Source organism: Podarcis gaigeae (assembly GCF_964106915.1).
Source record: "Podarcis gaigeae genome assembly, chromosome: 7".
In the NCBI taxonomy this organism is placed as follows: Eukaryota; Metazoa; Chordata; class Lepidosauria; order Squamata; family Lacertidae; genus Podarcis; species Podarcis gaigeae.
Window position 1 is genome coordinate 22,486,951 of NC_139683.1, and position 27,628 is coordinate 22,514,578.

At 40.8% G+C, this 27,628-nt stretch overlaps 1 protein-coding gene across 22 annotated transcripts in view; it reads right to left on the reverse strand.

The window, feature by feature from the left end:
- Positions 1 to 27,628, reverse strand: part of RIMS2 (regulating synaptic membrane exocytosis 2) — a 348,435-nt gene that overhangs the window by 249,579 nt on the left and 71,228 nt on the right. For all 22 annotated transcript variants that reach the window (XM_083748880.1, XM_083748886.1, XM_083748877.1 and 19 more), the window contains one exon: positions 13,298 to 13,566. In XM_083748880.1, coding sequence (XP_083605006.1) covers positions 13,298 to 13,566 — 269 coding nt within the window. The remainder of the gene's footprint in view (positions 1 to 13,297; positions 13,567 to 27,628) is intronic.

The window sequence follows — 27,628 nt, forward strand, 5'->3', positions numbered from 1 at the left end:
CAAATTCAAATAAGGTATGAAGTATGGGGGACTGTTTTTGGCACTATTTTGCCACAAATGTCACTTATAATTTTGATGTACACCAAGCAACCATCACTGACAACTAGGGTAACATTTTGAAATTAAGATTTCAGAATAATTTGTCTACACTATTCAGTTTATTTAACAATGTGAACACTCTTCCTAGATTGCAAATGCAAACATGAACTTGATTAAGTTCTGGTATTGCTTTTATTTTTGGGGGGGGAAATGTTTTGCCTGTAAACAAATTTCACCTCCAATGATATGTTGTCAGCAGATGTCTATAAGTGTACAGAACTAATCTCTAATTAATGACTACCTTTTAATTGTTTGGAAGCTTTGCAAAAACCTTCTGACAGTTTTGTCTATACCATCTGAAGGAGTAGATTCCTTGTTCAGCTAGCAGTAGAAAAGTACTTACACAGCACAAACAGGAATGTTTGTCATGGAACTCCATCCTTCTCCATCTTTGTAACCATCCTTTCCCAGATTAGTAGCTTTTCCCAAAGAAGGAGACATTTCCAACTAGTAAATTATATTACCTTTTTTTCTTTATTCAAAGAGAGAAACTGTGTGTTATTTTATAAACGTTATATATGGCAAGAGAGGGAGATGATACATGGAACAGATTCAAACGTAAATCATTTTTTTTTCAAAAATGAGAAACAGACAATTCTCAGCTGAAATTGTTTATCTTCTAGTTCTATACCAAGTTTTCACACTGAAAGATATTCAAACATATTACATATATAGCTAAATGAAACAGAACATACTTCTATGCATAAGGCTTTATTCAACATATCTAATTAAGGGACTCCAAGCAGTAGGGCAGAGCAGTCCCTTTGCCTTAAACACTGCAGAGCTGGATCTGAAAGATATTGCCAATCTGGGTTGACAATACTGAGTTGCATGGATCATTGGTCTAGCTCAGTATAAGATAGCTCTTCATAGCCTTGGGTATATGAAACACATTTTCCCGATTACTGACTCTAGCTGTAGCTGGAGGAATGTATTCCAGGTCATCTAAAAGCACTTCCCACTGGTTAACAATTTAAAGTTTGAGCTATACTGTCTGCTTCAAACATTATGAAATTTTTGAATAAAAATAATTTTCACATGGAAAGCTATGTGCACCCTCCAACATGCATGGCAAATGCATACAAATCTATTTTGCTAGATAAGCACACTACATAAAAACTGTAGTTTCCTACAGATATCTGATCTGCACATATGAATTCATCAGACATGACGGAGTTTATGTAGGGCAGGGGTTCCCAAACTGTGGTCTGCAGATGAACTTCATTCAGATAGCTGTACTTTTACAGACATGATTTGGACTAAGGATCATATAGCATCTAGCACCTAGCACAACAATTGCTACAACAGGCAGAAAAATCACCAAGTGCTCTGCCAAGACCCTCAGCAATTTTCAGGTGGTCTGTGGGTCAGGATTGGGAACCACTGGTGTAGGACACATGAGACATATATTTCTGTTTCTGTGCATTGTGCATATGATGTGGCCCACTAAACAACTCTTTCTGTCTTGCTAACTTTTCTTTTTTTTAAGGTACTTTGAGATTTTATTCAGAAAGGTGAGGAGGAATCAGCATCTCTCAAAATTTGGCTTATAATAACATGTGTCATTTTCCTATTTTATCTGAGAATAAATAGCTATTTCATCATTTGTACATGATTATCACAACCACACATTTCCTATGCATAGAGTGCCAATGGGCACCCCAGAGTCATGTCCATCTGTTAGGATGGATGTTTGCCTGCTTCAGGATTAGCAAGGTCTTGCTGAAGTTATAAATGGTAAGCAATAACGGCTTGTCATGAGCAGCCTTTGCAATACTGGAAATGCTATCCTTTTTTCTTTGCCAAGACTGAATAGCTAGAAACACATATTATCCTATATTTAATCTTGCAAGCACTTAAAATACTGCACAGTTTCATCAAAACAATTTTAGGGAAATTTTGCTTCTGAAACACATATTAACTGGTCTCCTGTTTATAATTGTTTAGGAAAGAACTAGTTGTTTGCTAGGCTTTTTAATATTCCATTCTGACCTGAGGGCTCTATGGAGCTATGTGGCATGATATCTCTTTAGAAAATAAACTTATTTCTGCCTCCATTCTGAACTCCCTCTCCCCTCACCCATCTGCACTACTCATCTTGTCTAATATAAGACTACAACTTCTCTTTTCTGTAAAGCACACGACTCACTGCTAGTATTTAATATATATTAAATAGTAGCAATACAACAGGAAAGCAAAGAAAATATTTTAATTCTGAACACTTCAAGTTAATTAAACCTTTTGGAGACTAAGTGAAAAATGGAAGTTCCACTCCTAGTTCTGCTTTAAAAATTGATGTGAAAAACATATGACTGAGGCATCCTCCAGGTTTAGGATACCAAACTGATCTCTCATTCACCATCTGTCAAATTCCAATTAAGGCAATCTATTCTCACCAGATTTTTCCCCCTCTCTCAAGCTTAATTTGATTCATGATAAATTATGAGACTTCCTTTCACCTTTATATTTCCTGACTCACTTCCATCATAAATGTAAAGCTTGCCATTTTTTGTGTTTCCTCCCAAGATTGATTTGTTTTTCAACAAATTGTTGTTTGACCCTGAACGATTAGCAGTTCTCACATGGCTATGCATGGTAATCTGGCATGTATGCAGTTCCCACTTTGTGAATACAATGTGTTCCCTGGAAATCACTTGTTAGGCGAAAATTCACATAATGAGTCAATGATTTCTGTTCTCATAACAAGTCAACAATTTCCATTTAATCCTATGGGGAAATTTATAATGTGTTCCCGAACACGGAATTTGCAGTGCATATAGAAATGTTTGGATTCCCTGTCTCACAGCAAGCATTCATAGAGTGGGACCAGCATATATGTTATATCTATCTAGCTATCTTGCATTCTTTGTATTCCTAGTAAGTTATGAAGCTTTCCAGAGGGCATTGGATAAGTCACTGGATGCATTCATAGGTAAACCCTGGTTTATCATTGTAAGAATGAGTTGCAGTGAGCCTCTGGGTCATGTGCACAAACACACACATACACACCTTCTCCTTTGCTAGCACAGCTGCAAGAAACACATAAGCTTTCATTCTTGTTTTAGATTAGCCATGATTTAGCCATTTTTAACTATGAATAATCTTAGCTACAACTAAATGAAATAACCTAGCTTTATAAACCATGATACTGGTTTCTTTCAACATGTCATAGTTAAAACTGATCACAGTTTGTCTACATTCAGATGTCAGGACAGGTTGGTTAACCTAGAATCGAAGCAAAATTTGCTAGACTCCACCTTGTGGTCACATACAAGGAAGGAAGGAAGGAAGGAAGGAAGGAAGGAAGGAAGGAAGGAAGGGTGTATGCAAGATCAATATTAGCTGCAGCTCACTTTCGTAACACTAAACCATGTTTTAGCATTACATCCAAAAGAGACCACCGTCTCTTAATCTTGTATACAAGAGAAACTAAAGCCCTGCTCTCTCTCACTCTCTATTATTTAAAGGTGCTCCATAATGCTTCATGCAAGTAGTAATGAAATATTATTTGTGTTCTGTCTCCATTTATTATTTACATTAGCTCCTTTTTTGTTATTTGTTCAACTACAGAGATAGTGACTCTGCATGTGATGTGTATATTTTAAATGAGCCAGAATGATAGGTAAGCTATTTGGCTCTGAGACAAGAACAGACTGACAAAGCATGTTGTGACTATCAGGAACCAAGAGTCCAAAATCCTCATTTAGGAAAAGAAATATCTATATTTAGTTCTATATCACTCAAGAGGTTATTTTTAACACAATAAATTATCGGTTAACAGTTCAACATCCACAGCTATGTGGACAAAATGATACAAGGAATGATTGAAGCCAAAACAATTATTTACATCCCTTTCATTTAAGTTTATTTTTGGGTTCCTCAAACCTTTTGCTCATTCCTGCTTTTCTTTTGATTCTTCTACCTTCCAGATTCTGAGCTTCTCTTACTTATTTTTCTATAATCTGCATTCCCTGTGTGACTTAGTGCTTCTTTATACCTTATAGAATCTAGAAGTTTAGAACAAATGAATACAACCCTCTAACTTTCAATCTACTGATCACAGGCAGTACTAAATTCCAAGTTTACATTGTATACTATACCAAATTAAAGTCCCTCATAATGAAAGTCCCTCATAATGGAAGAGATCTCAAGAGTCATCTAATCCCACCCCCTGCAATGCAGTAATCACAGCTAAAACAGTCATGATATCCAATCTCTGCTTAAAAACTTCCAAGGAAGGTGAGTCCAGCATCTAGTGGGAGTCTGTTCCACTGTTGAACAGCTCCTACTGTCAGAAAGTTCTTCCTGGTGTTTAGTCAGAATCCCATTTGTTGTACTTTGAATCTAGCCTCCAGAGGAGGAGAAAACAATCTTACTCCATATGTGACAGCCCTTTAGATATTTGAAGTTGGCTTTAATTATCTCCTCTCAGTTTCTTCTTTACCAGGCTAAACAAATCCAATTCCCTCAACCGTTCCTCATAAGGCTTGGTTTCCACAACCTTGATTATCTTTGACACCCTCCTCTGCACATGTTCCAGCTTGTCAATATCCTTCTTAAAATGTGGTGATCAGAACTGGACACAGTACGCCAGGTAGGGTCTGCCCAAGGCAAAATGTTGTTGTTTAGTCATTTAGTTTTGTCCAACTCTTCGTGACCCCATGGACCAGAGCACGCCAGGCACTCCTGTCTTCCACTGTCTCCCGCAGTTTGGTCAGACTCTTGCTGGTAGCTTCGATAACAATGTCCAACCATCTTGTCCTCTGTCGTCCCCTTCTCCTTGTGCCCTCAATCTTTCCCAACATCAGGGTCTTTTCCAGGGAGTCTTCTCTTCTCATGAGATGGCCAAAGTATTGGAGCCTCAGCTTCACGATCTGTCCTTCCAATGAGCATTCAGGGCTGATTTCCTTCAGAATGGATAGGTTTGATCTTTTTGCAGGCCATGGGACTCTCAAGAGTCTCCTCCAGCACCATAATTCAAAAGCATCAATTCTTCGGTGATAAGCCTTCTTTATGGTCCAGCTCTCACTTCCATACATCACTACTGGGAAAACCATAGCTTTAACTATACGGACCTTTGTCGGCAAGGTAATGTCTCTGCTTTTTAAGATGCTGTCTAGGTTTGTCATTGCTTTTCTCCCAAGAAGCAGGCGTCTTTTAATTTCTTGACTGCTGTCACCATCTGCAGTGATCATGGAGCCCAAGAAAGTAAAATCTCTCACTGCCTCCATTTCCCCTTCCATGAAGGGGAAGGCAAAATAGAAGGATACTATTACTTTCCTTTACCAACCATTATACTTCTGTTAATGCAGCCAAAAATAACATAGGCTTTTTTTGCTGCTGCATCACACTGTTGTGACTCATTGTAACCTTGTGGTCTTCCCACGAGTACTACTAGCAATCCAGGTGTCCCCTATGTTACATGGTGCAGCTTGTTATTTGTCCCTATTGAAATTCATTTTGCTAGTTTGGCTCAGTTCTCCAATCTGTTAAGGTCATCTTCAATCACAATTCTGTTCTCAGTAGCAACTAGCTGCCCCTCTCAGTTTGGTGTCATCTGAGAATCTAATGAGCTTCCCCTTAATATCTTCATCCAAATCATTTATAAAGATGTTGAACAACAGGTCTAGGACAGAACCCTGTGGCACCCCACTTGTCACTTTTTTCCAGGATGACATCTGTTCCACAAGGCTCTGAGATTACATCCGCAAGCTCCTTTAGTACCCTTGGGTGCAGGTCATCAGGCCCTGGAGATCTGAATCCATTATAAATTGCTCGATGTTCCATAACCACCTCTGTTCCTATATTGGACTGCAGCTCCCTCCTTGCATTATTTATTCTGTTATCACCATGTTGGGCACTACTTTCCTTTTGGCTCAAGACAGAGGCAAAGTAGGTGTTGGGCAGTTCTGCCTTCTGTCTTGTCACCCAATAGCATTTCTCCATTTTCTACACACAAGGGACCTACTACTTGCTTGTTCTTCCCCTTGCTTCAAACATATCCAAAGAAACTTATTATTATTATTATTATTATTATTATTATTATTATTATTATTATTATCCTCCTCCTCCTCCTCCTCTCTTGCAAGCCTGAATTCATTCTGAGCTTTCACCTGCCTGACCTTCTCTGTGCAACTGTTGGCTACTTGTGTATACTCTTCTTTGCAGTTTCTCCTTTCTTCCATTTCTTATAGAGAAATGGAATTTCTCTATATATACAAAATGATCCATGCGACGGTCATCTCCAGGCTTGACTACTGTAATTCGCTCTATGCGGGGCTGCCCTTGAAGCTGTCCCAGAAACTCCAGCGGGTACAGAATGCTGCAGCAAGGCTCCTCATGGGGTCTCTGCCATGGGAGCATATTCACCCAGTGCTTTTCAAGCTGCACTGGCTCCCGGTGGAGTACAGGGTCAGATTTAAGGTGCTGCTTTTGACCTTTAAAGCCCTTCATGGCCTAGGACCCTCGTATCTACGGGACCGCCTCTCCTGGTATGCCCCACGGAGAGCCTCAAGGTCCATAAATAATAACACCCTAGTGGTCCCAGGCCCAAAAGAAGTTAGATTGGCTTCAACCAGAGCCAGGGCCTTTTCAACTCTGGCTCCGGCCTGGTGGAATGCTCTGCCTCATGAGACCAGGGCCCTGCAGGATCTGATTTCTTTCCGCAGGGCCTGTAGGACAGAGTTGTTCCGCCTGGCCTTTGGCTTGGAGCCAATTTGATTCCCTCCCTCTCTCTCTCTCTCTCTTTCCCCCCCCCTTTCTTTCTTTTCCTTCTCCTCCTGCGATGAGCCTACATTTTAATATTTTAATGTTCCATTATTTTAATGTTGTATTTTATTTTTGTTTTTAAGTTGTAATCATCCATCTTGTTTTTATTATTGCTTGTAAGCCGCTCTGAGCCCGGCCTTGGCTGGGGAGGGCGGGGTATAAATAAAAAATTATTATTATTATTATTATTATTATTATTATTATTATTATACATTCCCTGCTTAAATCTCAGCTCCTCTGTAAGCTCCTTTCGTAGCCACAGTAGTTTCTTTAGGCTGACTCTTGTGTTGACATCCTCTGGACCTCTTATGGAGGAGGCACATGAAAAAGGGCCTCAGGTGATGATCTTGGGATCATGGAACAGAACTTTCTCACCCACCCCTTCCCTCTGCAGTCTCCTAGGCTTACTGAAAAGCTAGGGAGTCCATTGTAAAGGCATAGGATATAATGTGAGGAACATCAGATGAAAGGGAGAGTTGGTTAACTCTCTCCGCCCCCTCCCCATGTGAATGAAGGAGCAACTTCTAGTGCAATGCTATGCATGTCCACTCAGAATCAAATCCCACTGAATTTACAAGGCTTACTCCCAGGTGTATATACAACTGCAGCTTTCAAATCCAAGCCAATTAATTTATTATCTAAGTAGGATGAATTCATAAAATTACTTGCAAGTCATACTCACTTCCAGCAGTAATCATCACATTAGCACATAGGTGGAATCTGACAACAGCATTTCCCCTTAAAACAATTAAGATTCAGAAGTACTCTGCAACTTTCAAGTCTTTCTGCTGTCTAGAACAAAGCAGTGTTTGTTTTGTACATGCTGAGTATGGAATCAGTACCTGCTGCTTGGCTACTGTAGCATGTAACTGAATTCAGGAAGGACAGCTGTAGCACCATAGAGAATGAAAAGGGTCAATTGCCAAAATCTTTGCCTGGGAAAGGTTCCTTTGCATCATATTCTGGGTGCAATAATATCTATTCATGTTATTTCATATTCTAATGATTGGGATGTTGTGACCTCAATTCGTAAGTCAAACTGTTTAGGCAGTAGTCAATCTGCAAATGGTGCAATTGTGATACATCTTTGTATATTGCACTGCCAGAGTGATATTTAAGATAAGATATATTTCTCCCAACATAATTTTCAAAGCAACAAACGTAGTTCTGACAGTACTCAGAAACAGATATTTTTATTTCTCATTAATTTAAAACAACTAGACTTAGGATAAATTTATATATGCATTTTCTTATGTGATGTGTATAACCTGCAAGTGTGGAGCATCATTTACCAGATGACAAAGCAAGTTTTGATGTTGTCCAGTATCACACGTTATTTTTCAAAGTGTGATTTCACACATTCTTTTTGAAAAAACTGCATGTTGTGTGGTAATATATGGGTGAATCTTTGCACAGTGTGGTACAACACAGTTTTTAATATCAATGATCCTGCTATGATGGATATATTGTACTGTAATGCCTTAAAAATAATGGAGCAGGAAGAAACTGCAGACGGTAGTGACAAAGAAACCAAGTGACACTCTTGCTTGGCTGTGGTTCTTTGCAGGACATGCCAAAAACTCCATTCATTAACACCTTCCTCCAGGCAGGGAGAGCAGTTTGCAATCAAACTGTCCCATAGTGGGATCCACAAGTCAATCCCCCACCATCATCCGTTAAGGAGAAGGCTCTTGGAAGGTGAGGGGTGCGAGTTCTGCCTAGTTCAGACATAAAACTAAACTATAATTGCCTAGCTTAACTCTGGTTTGTTTGTATGTCCAAACTTGATCAGGCTCATTAATTATAGGTTGTTTGGGACCCACATATCACAGTTCAAAGTTAGTTTGTGAATCTCAGCTACTCACAACATCCAAACCCAATATTTTGGTTTTATCTTAGTTTGTTGTGTCATTCTGCTCCTTCAAGCCTCTCATATCCACCCATTCATTGACACACTTCCTCTTAAAACCTGTTTCTGTAACAATGTACCACCCCCCCTTTATACCATATGAACCCAAGTTATTGTTAACATGTGTTCTGTAAATGTTAGTACTGAAAATAAAAAAAACATGCCTTTACTGAAAGAGTGGCCCCAGTCATGGGAAGGGGTGGAAGGAAAGGATTAACGAAGATGGCCAGTTTCAATGAAAGTACCTTGAAACAGGATACAGCGTGGGGGGGGCCTTCAGATGTTGAATAGATAAAGAACTACATAATGTTGTAGGCTGAAGGCAGCCCTGTATCAGGACGTTTTTAATGTTTGATATTTTATTATGTTTTATATATGCTGTAAGCAGCACAGAGTGGCTGGGGAAACCCAGCAAGATGGGCGGGGTATAAATAATAAAATTATTACTATTATTATTATTTGCTCAAGTATCCTCAGGCACCACAAAAACCTTCAATGTAGCAGCTAGATAGTCACAAGGCGAGGAGAGAAAATTAACAAATATTGTTTGAATATCTGTGAGTGGGATCATGGTTTATTCAATCAGCCATGTTTTAAAACAAATTATTTCTTTAGATAGTTGATTTGTTATTATGTTGTGCTTTTTGCTGTTGTTGGTTTTGTCTACCTATCTTTAGGTTGTCGGCTGAAGGCCTAGTTGCTTCATTCTTGTTGACTTTCAATATTTGTAATGGTTCTGTATTGTATACTATTATTTCATGGAAACTTCTACTTTTAAAGGTGGCACATAAATATTTTAATTGATAATAAAAAATGAACTATGGCTTATAGTTGCATCCAAACTAAGCCTTGGCTTCATATAATGAAAAGTCCATGTATGTGAAACCATCTCGATAAACATTCAAAAAGAAAAAAATCAGGGATAATATTCCAGTGGTACCTTGGTTTTCGTACAGCTTTCATACAACTTGGAACCTGAACGCTGCAAACCCGGAAGTAAGTGTTCTGGTTTGCGAACTTTTTCGGAAGCTGAACATGCTCCATTTTGAGTGTTACGCTTCTGATTTGAGTGCCACACTTCCGTTTTGAGTGCAATGTTTCCATTCTGAGTGCCACACTACCATTCTGAGTGCCATGCTGAGGTCTATCTGTTTTTGCTATTTTGTGGTTTTGTTTTTGCGTCTTTTGTGACTGTGTGGAACCCAGTTCAGCTACTGATTGATTGATTGATTGATTGTGTGACTGTTGAAATGGATAAAAGCTGGAAAGCCAAGAGAACCATTAACAGAACAACAGTAGAGGTAAACTGTTAAGTTGCTGTTTTAGGGGTTGTTTTTAAAAGTCTAGAATGGATTAATCCATTTTGCATTACTTTCTATGGGAAAGTGTGCCTTGGTTTTGCAACAGACTTCTGGAACAGTTTAAGTTTGAGAACCAATGTACCACTGTATAGGGAAATATTGGTACCTAGACAGCATCTTATAAAACAGAGACATCACCTTGCTGACAAAGGTCCATATAGTTAAAGCTATGGTTTTCCCAGTAGTGATGTATGAAAATGGGAGCTGGACCATAAAGAAGGCTGATCGCCGAAGAATTGATGCTTTTGAATTATGGTGCTGGAGGAGACTCTTGAGAGTCCCATGGACTGCAAGATCAAACCTATCCATTCTGAAGGAAATCAGCCCTGAGTGCTCACTGGAAGGACAGATTCTGAAGCTGAGGCTCCAATACTTTGACCACCTCATGAGAAGAGAGGACTCCCTGGAAAAGACCCTGATGTTGGGAAAGATTGAGGATACAAGGAGAAGGGGACGACAGAGGACAAGATGGTTGGACATTGTTATCGAAACTACCAACATGAGTCTGACCAAACTGTGGGAAACAGTGGAAGACAGGAGTACCTGGCATGCTCTGGTTCATGGGGTCACAAAGAGTCAGACACGACTAAATAACAACAAATTTTACATTACAAAAGATCCTGAACTTTCCCCCATCATTTAAGTATCCAATGTGATATCCTCTAGATCGTGTTTGTTGGACTACAGCTTCCATCACTCACAGCCAGTATAGCCAATTGTTAGAGAATATAGATGTGAAGAGTATAACATCTGCAGAGCCAAGGGTTAGCCACCCCTGCCTGCATCACACAGACTGGGTTATTTTTCTGCAAATTTGTAAGCCATGGTCAGTTTCAAATTATCAGGATATAGCTTTCCATTCTCATATTTATAATAATATTTGTATACCACCCTCTCATAAAAAGTATCAAAGCACTGTAGCAATATAATAAGAAAATCATTAAAAGCAGTAAGGAGCAAGCATTCAAAATTTTAAACTGCATAGACTTGTCATCATAAACAAAAGTCTTCAGAGACACCCAAAAATCAGAAGCAAGGACACCCGTCAAATCTCTGCTGGAAGATTGTTTCACGGACTAGCAACACTAAATGCCATGAAGCTCACTGGGTGACCTTGAGCTAGTGACTGCCTCTCTACCTAACCTACCGCACAGGGTTGTTGTGGGGGTTGAATGAGGAGGGGCTGAACCACCCACACCCCCTTGGAGAAAAGATGGAATATGAATGCAATATTTAAATAAATAAACACAAGGGACAACTAAAAGCACTAGGGAGTTAAGAAAAGTGGCTTAAAATCAGACTTTAATAATCTGGATAATTAGATAATAATTACTTGAATACATATTGCCTGTAGAATTAGTTAATCCATTATCAAAATGTACTGGTTTATAATTTAAGGTTTTACTGATGTTGACCTTCCAGTCTAAAATAATCTCAATCCATTTTCCCATGTCAATCTCAGAGTGGTCACTTGATGACTACTGTAACAAAGTAGAACCAAGCTGTAATTGTTAACAACTGTGTCTGTACAGAGGCATATTGAGATTTGTACCCAAGAGTATTAGGAAGGTCTTAAGCAAACATTGTTGGTTTCTCCCCACAACAGTTCTGTGGTCTCAGTCTCCCTACAATAGTTGAGACAAAGCACTTAGAATTACCGGTATACACTTGACAGCTCCGCAGTCTCTCTTGTAAAAATGAAGAGCCCACAAGATTCCATCTTCTGTACATATTTAAGAAAAATATTAGCTATGAATAGTATTGTGCTATCACCCTTTAACAATGAATTCAGCTGCCAGACACCATGTTGTGTCTCTCAAGACAACGAATATAATTAAGGAGCACTTGTAGCCAATCAGTATTTGACCTGCCAATTTAAAATGAAGCAAAGGACAATGAGCAAAGAAGCAGTTCAATCTGGTAGGTTCTAGTAAGAAAGCTTGATTTGCTTACATTTTTCAAGAAATGTATTTTATGACAATCACAGTTAAAAAGGAACAAAAAATTTATCTAAGGCCACAATCCAAACCCCATTTATTCCAATGAATTCAACAGGACTTAAGTCAAAGTAAACATAGTTAGAATTGCGTTAATAGCCAATCCAGATTTGAAAGGCTAGAAGGAGTTTGTTATTTTAAAGATAAAGTATCTAATTTAATCAAAGCTAAAAGTATAGTCAGCATTATTTATAAACTAGATGTAGAGCATGAGATAGTTCATATAGCCTACAGATGCCTATTTGAAGTCCAGAGAATTCAAATGACCATTCTTAAAGTTAAATTCTTTACATGTCTAGTCAAAAGTCCCACTGCGTTCAATGGGGCATACTTTCAAGGAAGTGGATACAGAATTTCAACACTATTGTGCCATTAACTTAGTAGCGAATGAATAGCACTGACCACAATGGGACTCATTTCTGAGTAAACATGCATAGGATTCTGCTGCAAGTCATTATATCAGCATAGGTAAATTTGTAAATGAACAGTAAATGAATTTGTAAATGAACAGTAGTACAGTTCAGGAAACAATGAGAAAATTCACTAGGCTTTTCAACTTGTATGATTCCTAGACACATATACCAATATTTTAATAGGGCTTAGAGGTATTTTCCACCAGTGTGAAATATATTAATTTAAGAAGAAGAACACTAAGAAATAAGTGCAGAACATTCATAAACTACAGTTTGAGGAAAAAATAATTTAAACTGTACCCAACTAAAATATGCAGATTAGCAGTCCCCTTTGAGCAGTTAATGTATTTCTGATTTAGGCCTCAGATGTATAAAATCCATTCTCTCAGCACATACACAGATGTAGAAAGAGAGATAAATCTCTGACACTTTGAACTAGTGAAAATTCCAATTTTTATGCATCTTTTATCTAATTCATGCTGCAGAATTAATGGCCTAACTTTGGGCTTTTTTCATTCCACAAAGGCAGCCCTTCCTAATTTACAGAAAAGTGTATGCTCACTTACAGAATCATCCCAATATAAATGGTAAGGAAATAATAATGCAGACCTTGCATACTTCTGAAAATAAATGCTTCTTTATATTCTGCTTAGACGAAACTTATTAAACATGAAAAAGAAATGCAAAGATAATATGACTCATAAACATATGACAACTCCTTTTTTGAAGTATAATGAGCCAATTCCTTACCTGTCTGCCGTGTCACCTGCTACCTTCCCTCCTGAGCCATTTATGGAGTCTTGCCTTGTGAGCCCTTGAGATCTACCTCGTTCCAACCCTGATATGGATTGCTCATGCAGCTTTGCTTTTTTCTCCTGAGGTGCTTCTTCGTTACGTAGCCCTCTAAAAACTTCTTGATCAGGCTTCTGTGGTGTATTTGTTCCACTATTATAAAACCAGGCTCCGGATTTTGTGAGGATTTCTTGTTGTTTTCGGCACGAGTTACATACCCACATTACCTATATATAAAGTAAGAGAGGAAATGTGTATTAGTTTCCCAGAAGGTGGAAAACAAAGGCTATTTCACACCAAATATATGCCAAATATAGTCCTAGTTATCCAGAAACAGCCTCTTAAACACCACTTCCTCATAATAGTCATTACAATCTTAACAAAAATATATAGGAAAATAATTTAACCCAGAAGTTTTGCAGTGTGTTTAATCATATTTTAGATCACACACAGGTGCTTCTTAGACCATCAATAAAATAACAAGTGTTTTTACAACAGCGCAATTCCATGCATGCTCACTAAGTAGAAACATGCTATTTTCTATTTCTTTCTCAGAACTGGCACTCTGCCTAACCTTAATGGCTCACAACATAGTATCCCACTGATAAGACAAGCAGCAGGCCTGGGGTAGGCGGAGCTCCAGTGCCCTTTTCATCACTCTCAGCTGTTCCCCAATTAGCTGAACAGCACAAGGGGAAATGTAGGCCACTATTAAGTGTTGGAAAAAACTTAATAGCAGCATGGAGCCAATCATCATGGGAATCACAGGGGAGAGAAGCTTTAGCCAGCTGAGGAAGAGTTAACCAGCAGGGGGGAAAGGGCTGGGAAGTATATAGTGTGAAGTGAATGTGTACTCTCTCTCTCTCTCTCTCTCTCTCTCTCTCTCTCTCTCTCACACACACACACACACACACACACGAACAGACTCCACTGAGAGATGGTAGACTCTCCTTCCTTGGATATTTTTAAGCAGAGGATGGGTGGCCTTCTGTCATGTATGAGCTAGTTGAGATTCCTGCATTGCAGGGGGTTGGATTTGACGACCCTGAGGGTCCCTTCCAACTCTATAATTCTATTATTCAAGGCACACACAGTTGGGAGGGGGAATTCTAACCAGCAAAGTCAGAAGGAAATGAAACGCAGGAAGTATTTATGGTCACTCTTAATAACCTAGTCATCACAGTCTGTACTTTCTGGGTTTCATTTCCTTCTGACAGTTTGTAATTCCACCCTCGACTGTGTGTGTTTGAGTTACACACCTGTAACTCAAAGTAATACTTCTGATGCAACTGATATACTGTAGTCTATGAAAGTTGATACTATAATAAAGTTGTTAGGGTGTTTCCAGGTTGGAATGGCATATCACAAATGGGTCATTGACAACGGGACCTGGCATTTTGATGCCAAAAACATTGTGTGGACACTGAAGCCAGTAGGAGAACACTTCAATCTCCCAGGACATTCAATACAGGCTCTCAAAGCAGCTGTCTCATTACAAAATAATTTCAGAAACAGACTTGAAAGAGAAGTTGCTGAATTACAACTTATTACTAAAACTGACGCTACCAGCATGAGTCTGACCAAACTGCGGGAGGCAGTGGAAGACAGGAGTGCCTGGCATGTTCTGGTCCATGGGGTTACGAAGAGTCGGACACGACTAAACGACTAAACAACAACACTAAAACTGAAAACTATGGAGAGACCTGGTCTGAATAGAGATATTGGATTCTTGTCTCATTACATATGCTAAAGCTATTTTTGGTCATCTGCAAACTATCACTTGTCTTTTCCTGTAGGACTAATTACAGTCGTTAACAGTCGTCATAAGAGTTTGGATTTGGATTTGATAACAGTCATTATGAGTTTGACCAAGCTGCAGGAGGCAATGGAAGACAGGAATGGGGTCATGAAGAGTCGGACACAACTAAACAACAACAACAGTCGTCAACAAGTTTACCACACCCATTGAGTCAATCACCCATCTCCTACTACCCTTCTGAGGAAAACCCCACCCCACCCTCCCATTATTTATAAGGGTCTGGTGACTTCTTCAGTGTATCTGAAGAAGTGTGCATGCACACGAAAGCTTATACCCAGAACAAACTTAGTTGATCTCTAAGGTGCTACTGGACAATTTTTTTATTTTTTCCGACAAGATTCTCTGTTGTTTTTTCTGCAGTAGATTAACGCAGCTAATGCCTCTGGAAATCCATATGTACATTCATGCAGTCTTTACCTCCTGATATTGAACAGTAATGGATAATGTGTTTTATTGGATAATCCTATGTGTTCTATTGGATTTTTAAAAACAACAGCAACATAGGAATTTGTGAATGCATGCTGTACATTAAATGTTCATTAAATGTTTGGAAGCACTACAGGCAACTAGAGCATACTTCTACAGTCCCACTATGCAATTTGTTCATACACTTTGTCAAGCATGGGCATAGGCCCAGATTCTCTCTATTCCTTCTGTGAGGCATTAATGTTTATCTCACATACTCACATGATGCTGCAAAGCACACTATAGCCACATTTTTACTTTGTATAAACCCTCCCACAAATCCATCCAGCACTAGTGGAAGAATGGTGAGCTCTACATAATATAGGTGAGTTTTGGAATGGATGTATAGTTGTGCAGCTTGCTTTTATTTTTTGCCCTTTTTTGCTTTTTTTACTGGAGGGAGAATACTCTAAGAGCTGGAAAAAGTTGGACACACAAATTTTATGTCTTGACTGAACAGCATCACTTACACCTGTGAATATGCCTTTCAATTTCACTTCTATCAAAAGCAGAGAAACAAAACCAACAGGACTCTTCAACAGTATTGTGAGAGTGAAAAAATGAAAGAGATGTCAAATGAAACAAACAAAATGTGTGAAATAGAGAACTGGAGCTGGAGCTACACAGCATACAAAGAAGAACCAGGGAACTAAAGAACACCTGGTGATTCATGGAGGACAATCTTACTTGGCCATGAGTGATCGCCAAAGAAGAAGAAGATTATAGATCCATTTCAACCTAGCTTCAACTTGACTTCAGGTTCAACTGTTTAGTTGGCATCCATCTCAAGAGAGAGCCAATGGAAGAGTGTGCCATTGGGGATAAAAGCAAACCGCTGGAGAGTTGCAGTGCCTACTGAGATTGTAGAGACCTGGAAAAGATACTGAGGCAGATGAAGGCATCCAGTTTTTCTGTTACAAATGCACCATGGCTTTTCTTCTCCCTACACTTCTCTCAGTGGTCATTTCTTTTCTGGTCACTGCTGTGGACCCACAATCTGACTGTGTCTCCAGGCACTGTGACCACCTGCAAGGATTCCCATATAGCAGGGTTAATGTTGCCAACCTTCATGTCACATTAGCAGACATCTTTATAAAACATAGTTGGTCTGCCAATCTTTGGGAATCCTGCCATTTTCAATTTTGTGCAAACATGCTGGGGATGTGGGCTTGGGAGAACACATCTTTGTTTGGAATTCTGTCCTGCCATGTGATGCCCCAATTCTTCCTGATGCAGCGCATGTAGAAGGCATTGAGGCATTGGTTCTGGTGGGTGTAAGTTGCCCACGACTCACTTCCATAAAGCAGCATGCTCAACATGCAAGCCTGGTAGACCTTCATCTTGGTATTGATAGTTAGCAATACATTCTCCCATACCATTTTGGAGAGGTGAGCCATTGCCGTAGCTGCCTTACCAATATGCTTGTCTAACTTAGCATCAACAGAAAGGTTGCTGGTTATGGTGGAACCCGGGTAGACAAAACTGTCCACCATCTCAAGCTTGTGGTCACCACTACTGATGTGTGCAGTGCTGATGACATCCTGACCCAGGATGTTGGTCTTCATTAGGCTGGTGGTAAGGCCAGACTCCCTGCAGGCTTGGGTAAAATGAGTCAATGAGTCTCTGTAGAGCTTCCTCTGAGTGCATTGTCAAGGCCATGTCATCTGCAAACAACATTTCTTGGATAAGCACCTGCAGCACTTTTGTAGCAGGTAGAACAGACCCCGTCAGTCCTCAAATGAAAGTACGGTACATACTGTACATGAAAGTACATGAAAGTCAAACTGGAGGCATATGAGAGCAACAGGGAGAAGAATATGCCAAAGAGAGTTGGGGTGAGAACACAGCCCTGGGGTGAGAACACAGCACCACAAGCCAGCATGGGACATGGAGGCAAGGTCTTTTCCCAGGCTGCTGCAACACCAGAAACTGGCCTTTCACCAGCCTGGGAAGTGGGTGCAAGCCTGCCCGATATTTTGCTAATCATGGGTGGGCAGGCTACAGGACTCCGCCCAAGGGCATATTTAAACCCAGGCTGCCTCCACCACCTTGTCCGGCAGTAAATTAACTTGTGAAGATTTTTTTGTCAAATGAAGTCTATATATAGTATAAAGAAATAAATGAATGGATAAAACACACAAAATTGTATGAAAAGAAAATTATTGTTGTTCATGTTATACATTTGCCGCCTTAAATTTAATTATGTTATAACTTTTTGTATTAAAGCCAAAAAAAAACCTGATTAAATTATAGTGGATATATAAATTTTAAAGAACCTATAATGTGGTCTGTTTTAAAAAGCAAACACCTCCTGCATGCATACATTTTGAAGCATTAAAATGTTATAGTAAAGAGAGGAAGCTATTCATGGCACAGGCTGGAGCACCACCTTGTGCCCAGTACTGGTATTGCTTTGTTCCTGGAGAATGCTGAAAGCCAGTTTCAATTCTTCCTTCATGACACACTTCCACGGCCTTCTCTTGCAGTGCTGGGAACAAGGATCCATGACACAAGACATGTATGACTTCAGCATTGTGACCTTCTACAAGAACAAAGGTGACCACCAAGACTGCAACAACAACGGTGGGATCTCCCTTTTGAGTACTGTGGGGAAAGCCTTTGCCAGTGTAGTTTTCAACAGATTATAGCCACTTGCTGACAGGGTCTATCTTGAGTCACAATGCAGCTCTAGAGCTCAGAGGTCAACAGTCAACATGATATTCTCACTGCACCAGCTGCAGGAAAAATGTTGAGAAGAGAGACACCCCTTGTTCATTGCCTTCATAGACCTGACGAAGGCCTTTGACCTCGTCAGCTGAAAAGGATTATTTACAATGCTCAAGAAGACAGGGTGTCCACTTAAGCTTCACAAGGTGATTGTGTCCTTCCACAAGAACATGTGCAACACCATCTAACATGATGGCTAATCCTCAGACACCTTCCCTATAAAGAGCGGTGTGGAAAGGGACTGTGTTCTTGCTCCAACCCTCTTTGGCATGTTTTCCCCCCTGATGCTCTCATATGCTTTCAGCTCAACTGAAAAATGTGTGGACATCCATACAAGGAGCAACAGGAGTCTGCTCAACCTGGTACATCTCTGTGCCAAGACAAAAGTCCAATGGGTCCTTATCCAAGAGATGTTGTTTGCAGATGACACAGCCTTGACAATGCACTCCAAGAAAGTGCAGTGAGTCTACAGAGACTCACTGACCATTTTGCCCAAGCCTGCAGGGAGTTTGGCCTCACTATCAGTATGACAAAGACCAACATCTTGGGTCAAGACGGTGCAAATACCCCACACACTTGAGGTGGTAGGCAATTTTGTCTACCTGGGTTCCACCATAACCAGCAATTTCTCCATCAACATTGAGCTGGGTAAGCATATTGTCAAGGCAGCTAGGACAACAACCAATACCAATATGAAGGTATCACATGGCAGGACAGAATTCCAAACAAAGATGTGCTCTCCCAAGCCCACATTCCAACATGTTTGCACTCCTGTCTCAGTGATGTCCACACTGGCTTGGTCACATCCACATATAAGATGGCAGGATCACCACGGATGTGTTCTATGGCTTCTGGCACCAGGCTAATTGGTAGATCAACTCTGTGTTACAAAGATATCTGCAAATATGAAGGCTGGCAACATTAACCTTGCCACATGGGAATCCCTTGCAGATGACCACAGTGCCTGGAGACAGGCTGTCAAGTCATGTATCCATAGCAGTGACCAGAGGAGAAATGACCACTGGGAGAAGCACAGAGAGAATAAATGCCATGGTGCATCTGCAACAGCACAACTGGATGCCTTCTTCTGCCCCAGCTGCAGTCAAACATGCCTCTCCCACATCGGTCTCTACAGTCACAGCAGACGCTGCAACTTTCCAGCAGCTTGACCTCACCCCCAAAGGCACACTCCTCCATTATCTCCCAAGACAGACAGATGCCACCAATGCCTGGCATTATTTTTTTTAATTAAAAAAGCCACCCATTTATCAATTTTAATATACAATTTTCCATAAATACATTTGTTAAATTTTCTTTTCAGTGGATGTAAGATTGAAGCAAAGCTCCATCACTACTTTAAATTCACTTGGAGGTTCTCAGTAAAGATGCAGGCAAGACTGAAGTTAAAATCAAGGAACAAGTAGTTTGTACAGTATAGATGTACAGTATACTGAATTCAAATATTATATGTTGGAGATTGTGGGCAGGATTCACCTAATTAGCACTGTCAGCAGAAGCTCTGAGGAAGGATTTCTGCTTATACAAGACTTTCCCATTTCTCTCCCTGCTGTGCCCCCTGCAGCCCCCCCAAATAGCTCTGGGGTAGCCAGGAGAACCCACAGAACAGTGTGCTGGGAAAGAAGGGGGATTGTTCTGTCTGACAATCTGAAATGAAAAAATTGGAAGAGTGTGACATTGAATTACACCCTATACTGCATATTGGTGATGAGGTCTAAAATTGGCTATGACTATACGTGATTTTTTAAAAATTATCTGTAAAAATAATCCTCAATACAAATAAGGATCTTTACTAATAAACTAGTGCACATGGGAGGAGAGAAGGCTTATGCAGCCATGGATGGTTGTCTGAATGTAGTTAGAATGTTGAATTTAATGGACCTTTGATCTCATTCAGGAAGGCAATTTTTAGGTTATTATGAAGAGTGTCCAGTGATAACTACAGTTTATGCTCTATTACTATTTTACTCCAAAGAAAAAAGGGAGGGATTATGGGGTGGCTACACTATATGTGAAGCACCAATGTTCCCAAATAGAATAATGACCTTTGCAAATGATAACAGGATACAAAGAAACATTATGTGATCTTTAAAATTCTCTGTTCACCTTTCCATGATCAAAGCGATTAAACAAAGGTTGCAAGTTTTAATCAGATTATTCAAATATTAAATGATTCAACTATCCAGTGAAGTAATGGAGGCGCTACACTCCCCTTTAAGGATCAAATGTGAATATTAAGATACTATTAGATTTGACTTTGGATACCCAGATAGCCTCTAAGGAATACAGCATCCAGGTCGGATTACTGTAATGCATTGCATGTGGGACTGCCCTTGTAGATCATTTGGAAATTTGCTAATTGAGCAAGTGGGTGGGATCCATTTCCCAGGCAGCAAGCTCAGCCCAGAAGCTTCCTTTGCTGCCTAGGAAACTGTCCCATCCCTGGGGCTTCCCTGTTGGATCTCCTTGGGTGGAGGAAATGACGGCCCACAATGGTGCCCACCGGGAAGAGTGAGCGCACTTCTCCAACAGGTTGTATACTGTCCTGGACCACATGCTGTGTCTAAAACACAGCATGAACAGAGAAGACTCTCCTGCCCCTCTCTCCAGATCTAAAGTTGGCTCTAAGGGGGCAGAAAATAAGCACCTCCCTCCCTCAAAAGTTCAGACTTGGAAGGAGGCAGAGGCTTATTCTGCATCTGCACCCAACAGGACACAGAAGAAGATTAAGCACATGCCCCTTTACCTTTCTTATCCAGATGAGAGCTGGAAAGGATAAGCAGGGGTATGTGGGCTTGATCTGCCCCTGCAGATGATCAGCTGGGCACAGATGCAAGCTCACACGCCTCTGCTCTCCCTCTAGCTTTGAGCTGGAGATGGCAGGAGGCAGCTTTTTATCGCTCTGCAATTTCACCCAGGAGGTGCAGGGCCCAAACAAATTCCAGGCTTCAGTAGAACTCTGGGGCAGAGAAAGGTTCATCTGTCTCTAACTCCAGGTTCAGAAGTAGTCCCAGGCTCACCTCACTCACTTGAACCTAATTCCCCTGATGCCATGGTGAGGGTGGTGCACAATATATATATTTTAGTAAATATTTTTATTTCAATTTTCAGTAAGTACAAAACAAGAAAACAATCAGAACCAAGTAATGCAAACATAAAGCACTAAACAAAAACAAAAAAACTATATCCAGGCATGTAGAATAAGTACATTTGTTCATAGAGCAAGCATTAGAGTCCATATCAGGAAAAAAAGATCAGTATTAGGTATATAAAACCCATAGAAATTATATGTCCATCAAGTGTAATCCGAAATCTGTCATGCTTTTTGTGATGGCTGCCTTGCTCTATGTGGTCTGGAGGCAAGGAGGTATGTAAAGAAATAACTTCTTTCATCTGAACCTTTCAGTTATTTAACACCATCTTCTGAAAGTCTGTTCCAAGTGTCCCTGAGATACTGGTTGTACCCACTATATAGGGTTTTTTCTGTGGCTGCACCCCCACATACAGAAACAAGTTTGGTGCCAAATATGACATCTTTGAGGCACCAAATTAAGGCTGTTCTCTTCTCCCAAGTATTTAATGGCTGGTTGATTTATCGCTCCTATTGTTGTTCATATCTTAAATTGTACTGATTTACTGCTCCTATTGCTGTTCATATCTTAAATTGGATTTTAGGTTTGATCTATTAGATTTGGATTTTATTCTTGATGGTTTTATAAGCAGAAATGCATCAAATATTTCAAAGAAATATGTATAAAAAAATTGAGATGGAATTTCCTCCTTATAATAAAAGGCAGTTTTTAGTTTTTAAGATGGTCACAATCCCTGCAATATCTCAGAAAAGCAAAGTACTGTATTTAAATGTAATAAATTGAGTGAAAGACAGCAGGTCAATTAACTGTACATTTTTTCTATCTATTGCAATCCCTAATAAAAATTGCTATCAACACTTAGCTGCTATAATAATCATGATGATGATGATGATGATGATGTTATACTGGGCTGGGGTGGATTAGGTGAAGGTGTCTTTATCCCACCTCTTCCAGTCTCCTGCCAACCTCCCCCTTCCATCAGCTGAACATGCAGACAGGCAGTAGGCCTGCTGATGTTATCTTCATTAGTGGGAGCTAGCAAATAGCGGGAGCCAGCAGAAAGCTCCAAAACAGAGTGGGGAGAGGCAGGTCTGAGCTGGCACGAGATCTGCTGGATGCCAAGCCAGTCTTGCTGCTGTCACATGACCTCATTAGGGCTGGTGTGGCACCAATGACTTAACCAACTAGTACAGTGGAGCTAGTGCAGCAATTGGGTCACAACCAGACTCAGTCATCCCACCCTCCCCCATCTTCAGCTGTGGCTGCCACCTACAGCAGAGTTGTAGATGAAGCAGTGGCCCTGTCACTCCACAAAGTCCCACTGGAGGAGGAGGAGGTACTTGGGATTACACCCTATAGCACAAGCAATTATTAAAATATATCAAATGGTTCTGATATGGTGCTTCCACAGTCCAGGTCTGTGTTACTCACACAGTGAAGAGTCAAAAATGACAAGAAAAAGGAAAATCATACTTCGGCACAAAGTTAAAGGAATTACATCCAAAATTCAATATTCCAGCTAGGTATAATGGGGCATCACCTATGCAAGTGATAGACAATTTCTGTGCGGATAAATATTAAAGTACTTCCTGAGGTTGAAGACTAGACATTCAGGATTTGAAACATACCTCATATAATGAAGGCTTACAGAAAAATCTTAGGTTGTAACTCTGTGTGAAGATAGGAGGAAAACAAAATAAGAGGAATAAAGACTGCTTCAAACAGTGCAATCCTTCAGGTGTCTACTGAGAAGTTAGTAGGAGTTTAGTAGGACTTGGACTTAAATTAGTATTATATAATAGGATTGCAACCTGAAAGGCTTGAGACCTTCTCCTATATAAAGGAAATTTGGGTAGCTGCGAAAAAACTCACAGCAGTGCTTCTCCAAGGGGCTCAACCATGTGTCTGGAGGCTCCTTTTTCACTAAGCAATTTATAATGCAGAAGTGGTTCCTATTTCCTGAGCAATTTTCTAAGTAGCCATAATACAAGGAAAGCTCTCTCCTACTGTATAGATGGCATTTGGCTGTTGAGGAGAGGAAAGTCCAGGTGACTAACTGAAACAGAGGACAGGACTCCTGCATCCTTAATGTAGAAGAGGAGATTTCAGCACATGGACCTGGTGGTTCCTGATATTAGGAAACGTCATATTACTTGCAAGATCTGTGAGTGGATTTCCTGATTTTGTTGTTGTTGTTTAAAAGAGTCGTGGAAGGAATCCAGATTTGATCAGAATAAGATCAGGGAGCAGTTAAACACTTTCTATTCATACTGTTTCTTGATCTAAATTGTGCTACTTCCCCCATTGCTGCTTGCTCTGATGTGGGTTAAATATGGTACCCTTATTTTCCTCCCATGGGTATTTATATTTTCCCACATATGACAATCAGTAGCTTATGAAGGGGATTTAGATTGAGAAAATGGCACTGGATGTGGGGAATCGTTAACAGTAACACCTCTACTCTAGTGCCATTACTCTTATAAATTAAAAGCCCCTCCCAGATGCTTTCAAGCAAGAAGATAATTCAGAAATCAGTCAACATTGGCCTTGCATTAACTCTTTCTGGTTTAGTTTGTTGTGTCCAAAAGCTGTGTGCAAGGCCATAGAGATATGGTGATTTAGACCCTCCTTTTAAAATGCACCATTTCATACAATGGTTTGCCAAGTGAGACATTTCCAAGTGGTTGTACTCACTGGCGGAGGAAGGGGGTTGCAGGGGGTGCAGTCCGCCCTGGGTGTCATCCCTGAGAGGGGTGACATCGCCGCCCCACCCCCTGGGACACTTGCCACGGGCTCCGCTCCCCCATGGGACACTTGCCGCCCCACCCCTGTGGGACGCTCACCATCCTGCCCCCGGGGGAGGATTGCCCCGCCCCTGGGTGCACAGCATGTGTGCCGCTCCAGATGCTGGAGCCGCTAGCTCCACCTCTGGTTGTTTTTCACATATGTCAGGGGTCAGCAAATTTTGTTAGGAGGGGGCCGGTTCACCGCTCCTCAGACCTTGTGGTGGGCTGGACTGTGTGCACACGCAAGCAGCGAAGGGGGGATTCTCTCTCTCCCTCTCCCCCAGCCCCTCCCCTCCCCCTGCTTTCCTACCTCCTTCGCTCTCTGCCTGCGGTTGGGAGCCAGCAGTGGTGGCGGCGCCTCTCCTTTCCAGGCCAACTTTCCTAGGCGCCAAGTGCGGGGCCAGCAGGTGCACCAAGCTCCAGCCGAAGTCCTGCAACATGCCCATCACAATGCCCACAGCACGGCCATGGACGGAGAGGCAGGCTGGCGGGTGGCGAGTCTGGGTCACACCTCAGTGTGCGGGTGGCAAGGCTTCGGACTGGCTGGCACCAAAGCCCAGCTCCCTTCCTCCACAGGGCAGGGAGAAGCCAGGAGGGAGGGAGGAGGCGCTGCTGCCGTGTGTGGGGGGGGGGGTGGCACCCGAAGAAAATTGCAAAAAAATTGGCGCAGCCAGAACAATCACGCTGATCCAAGTGGTGATTCCAGGACTGTCCGCGGGCCAGATCCAGAGGGCAATTGGGCCTGATCCGGCCTGCGGACCTTAGTTTGCCGACCCATGACATATGTGAATGAGACATGTGTAAATCAGACTAACACTTTACCAGTCTGGAATTCCAGAAAGTGTTACACTCTTAAAGAAGCAATAGGCACAGTTATAATTGATATCAAATGCTATACTGGCTAAATAGTAAGTGTTGTTTACAATGTTAGTCATTTTTCAGAATAGACCCATTGAAATCAGTGGACATGACTAACTTAGCTTCATTAATTTCAATGGCTCTACTGTAAGCAGAACTTTGCTGGAAACAACCCTTAACATTTAAAACCCAACTTGATGTGTTATTTAAACAGGGACTGGACAGCCACTTATCAGGACTGATGCCATTAAATCCAGCACTGCAGATCATGTATGGATCAGGGAGTTGAACCAGATGGCCTCCAAAGTTCCTTTCAATACCTACTCTGTTATTTTACGATTCTATGTTCCTCACACAACACACTATTGCAAAGAAAACCATTTTGCCGTAATGATAATCCATAATAAATATTATTATTACTCAGACCACAACACAACCACTTTCTTATTATATTTACTCCATGGAGATAACAGGAAAAAGCCTTTATTCATTTATTTTTTATGTTACACACAAATCTACAGGAAAATTTCTCCTCTTCTATTCTTTCCCTAAGCCACTAGTCTGTGCTGTAGTACTTTCTTTCATATAGTAGTGAGGATACCAAGCTGGCCCAATGCCAGTTCTTTTATGCTCATTATTTGTCATACATCCATACTAATGCATTCAGCAATTCCTCTGTGCCCCACAAACAAGGGGAAACCTTAAAATAAAATTCAAAAAGCCGAGAAGCTCAAAATTGTTTTCACACTGAACCTAAGGCTCTTGAACTATGTCATAGTTAGTTCTTTTAATTATAGATCAGTCTTATCAGCCTCATCTGTAGTCACATGGAAGGAAGGATCATGCTACAAGGTGAAGCATAGGGAATGCTACAAAAAAATGGGTTCTACCACCAACTACTACAACAATGTGAGGTGGGTACACTGTCACCATCGCTGAATCCTATCAATAATATGAGGTCATCATGCTGCTGTTTCTTACAGCCCTTCTGACCCTTTCAAAATGCATACAAACAAGTGAGCCTTACAACAACATTTTGCAGTGTATCCCCCAATGGGGAAGTGTTTTTGTTGAGGATTCAGCCAGCCTAGAAGCCTTGTAGCTCAGGCCTCACTGGAATGGGAAACAGAATATTTCATCTTTCCCACCTCATTGACGCCTTCCCCTATATTGCTAGAGGCCTGTCAGTTCCAAGCCTGGGAATTTACTGTATTTTTCCATGTATAAGACGTGCCCATGTATAAGACGCCCCAAGATTTTTAGCCTTATTTTAAAGTAAAAAAAAAAAAAACTAGTCTTATACACAGAAAAGTAAGGTAATAGTTATATAGCATTTGTTTTATAGCTTAGAGGTTCTATTTATGATCAAGTTGTAGAGATAGATAGATGATACATAGATGATAGATTAGATAGATAGATAGATAGATAGATAGATAGATAGATAGATAGATAGATGATAGATAGATAGATAGATGGATGATAGATAGATGTTAGATGAAGGAAGGAAGGAAGGAAGGAAGGAAGGAAGGAAGGAAGGAAGGAAGGAAGGAAGGAAACATCGCTTTATAGAGCAAGGAGCAGTTTTATAACCTTATGGCATGCACACACACACACTGCAAAATACTTACTATAACCTAGGGTTCCCATATTTCCTTTTTTTAGGAAGACCCCAAAAGTAGTGATTTTAAGCTTTTGGAGTTGTTGTCTTGGCGTTTTCCATCACATAGTCATACACCTGGGTTTCCCCTGACATTTTGCTGATTCAGCAAAATTCCCCCTAGATGTCATTTTTACACCCAAAAACCAGGACTTGTCAGGAATTTTCCTGACGTATGGCAAGCCTATATAATCTGTCTATGTATGTTTTGTTTTGCTTTCAGCTGACACCCTAACATCTCTGTTGGAACTACTATCACAGAAAGTCTGGGTTCACACTTTCTGTCTTTTAGAGTTTAGAACATTTCCCCCCTCTGTCTTAGGGTTGACAGCTTTTTTTAGCAAAGTTGATTAGCTTTTTTGACAAAATCACAAAAATATGCCTTTTTAAAAACTATTTTTATGGGACATCGGCAAAAATGGCACTGCCAACATGGACTGCCATACATCCGTATTTTCCCGGGCATTTTCGTCGATTTCCGCCCGGACACTGCTGTCGACTGCAGTATTCCGGATATGTCTGGGAAATCCCAGATGTATTGCAATCCTGCTCTGTCTATATAGCTGGGGTGGGGAACTGGCAGCCTACGGATTGCTTGTTGTCTGTAGCATTGTTCAGCTCACCAGATGTGGCTGGCCCACTCTTAATCATTGGGGCTGGAGCACCTGGGAAGAAGAGGAAGTGAAAAGGAAGAAAGAGATGACAATAATAGACCATAAAAGACTATAGAACATGAAGAGAGAGAGAAAGTGGTGGGAGCAGAACTGTCACAGAAAGGAGGAGGAGATCTGGGAGGACAGTGGAAGTATAAGGAAAGTATAAGGACAGCCGCCTTGCAGTGAGCCATGGAGTAGGGGAGCCTAGATA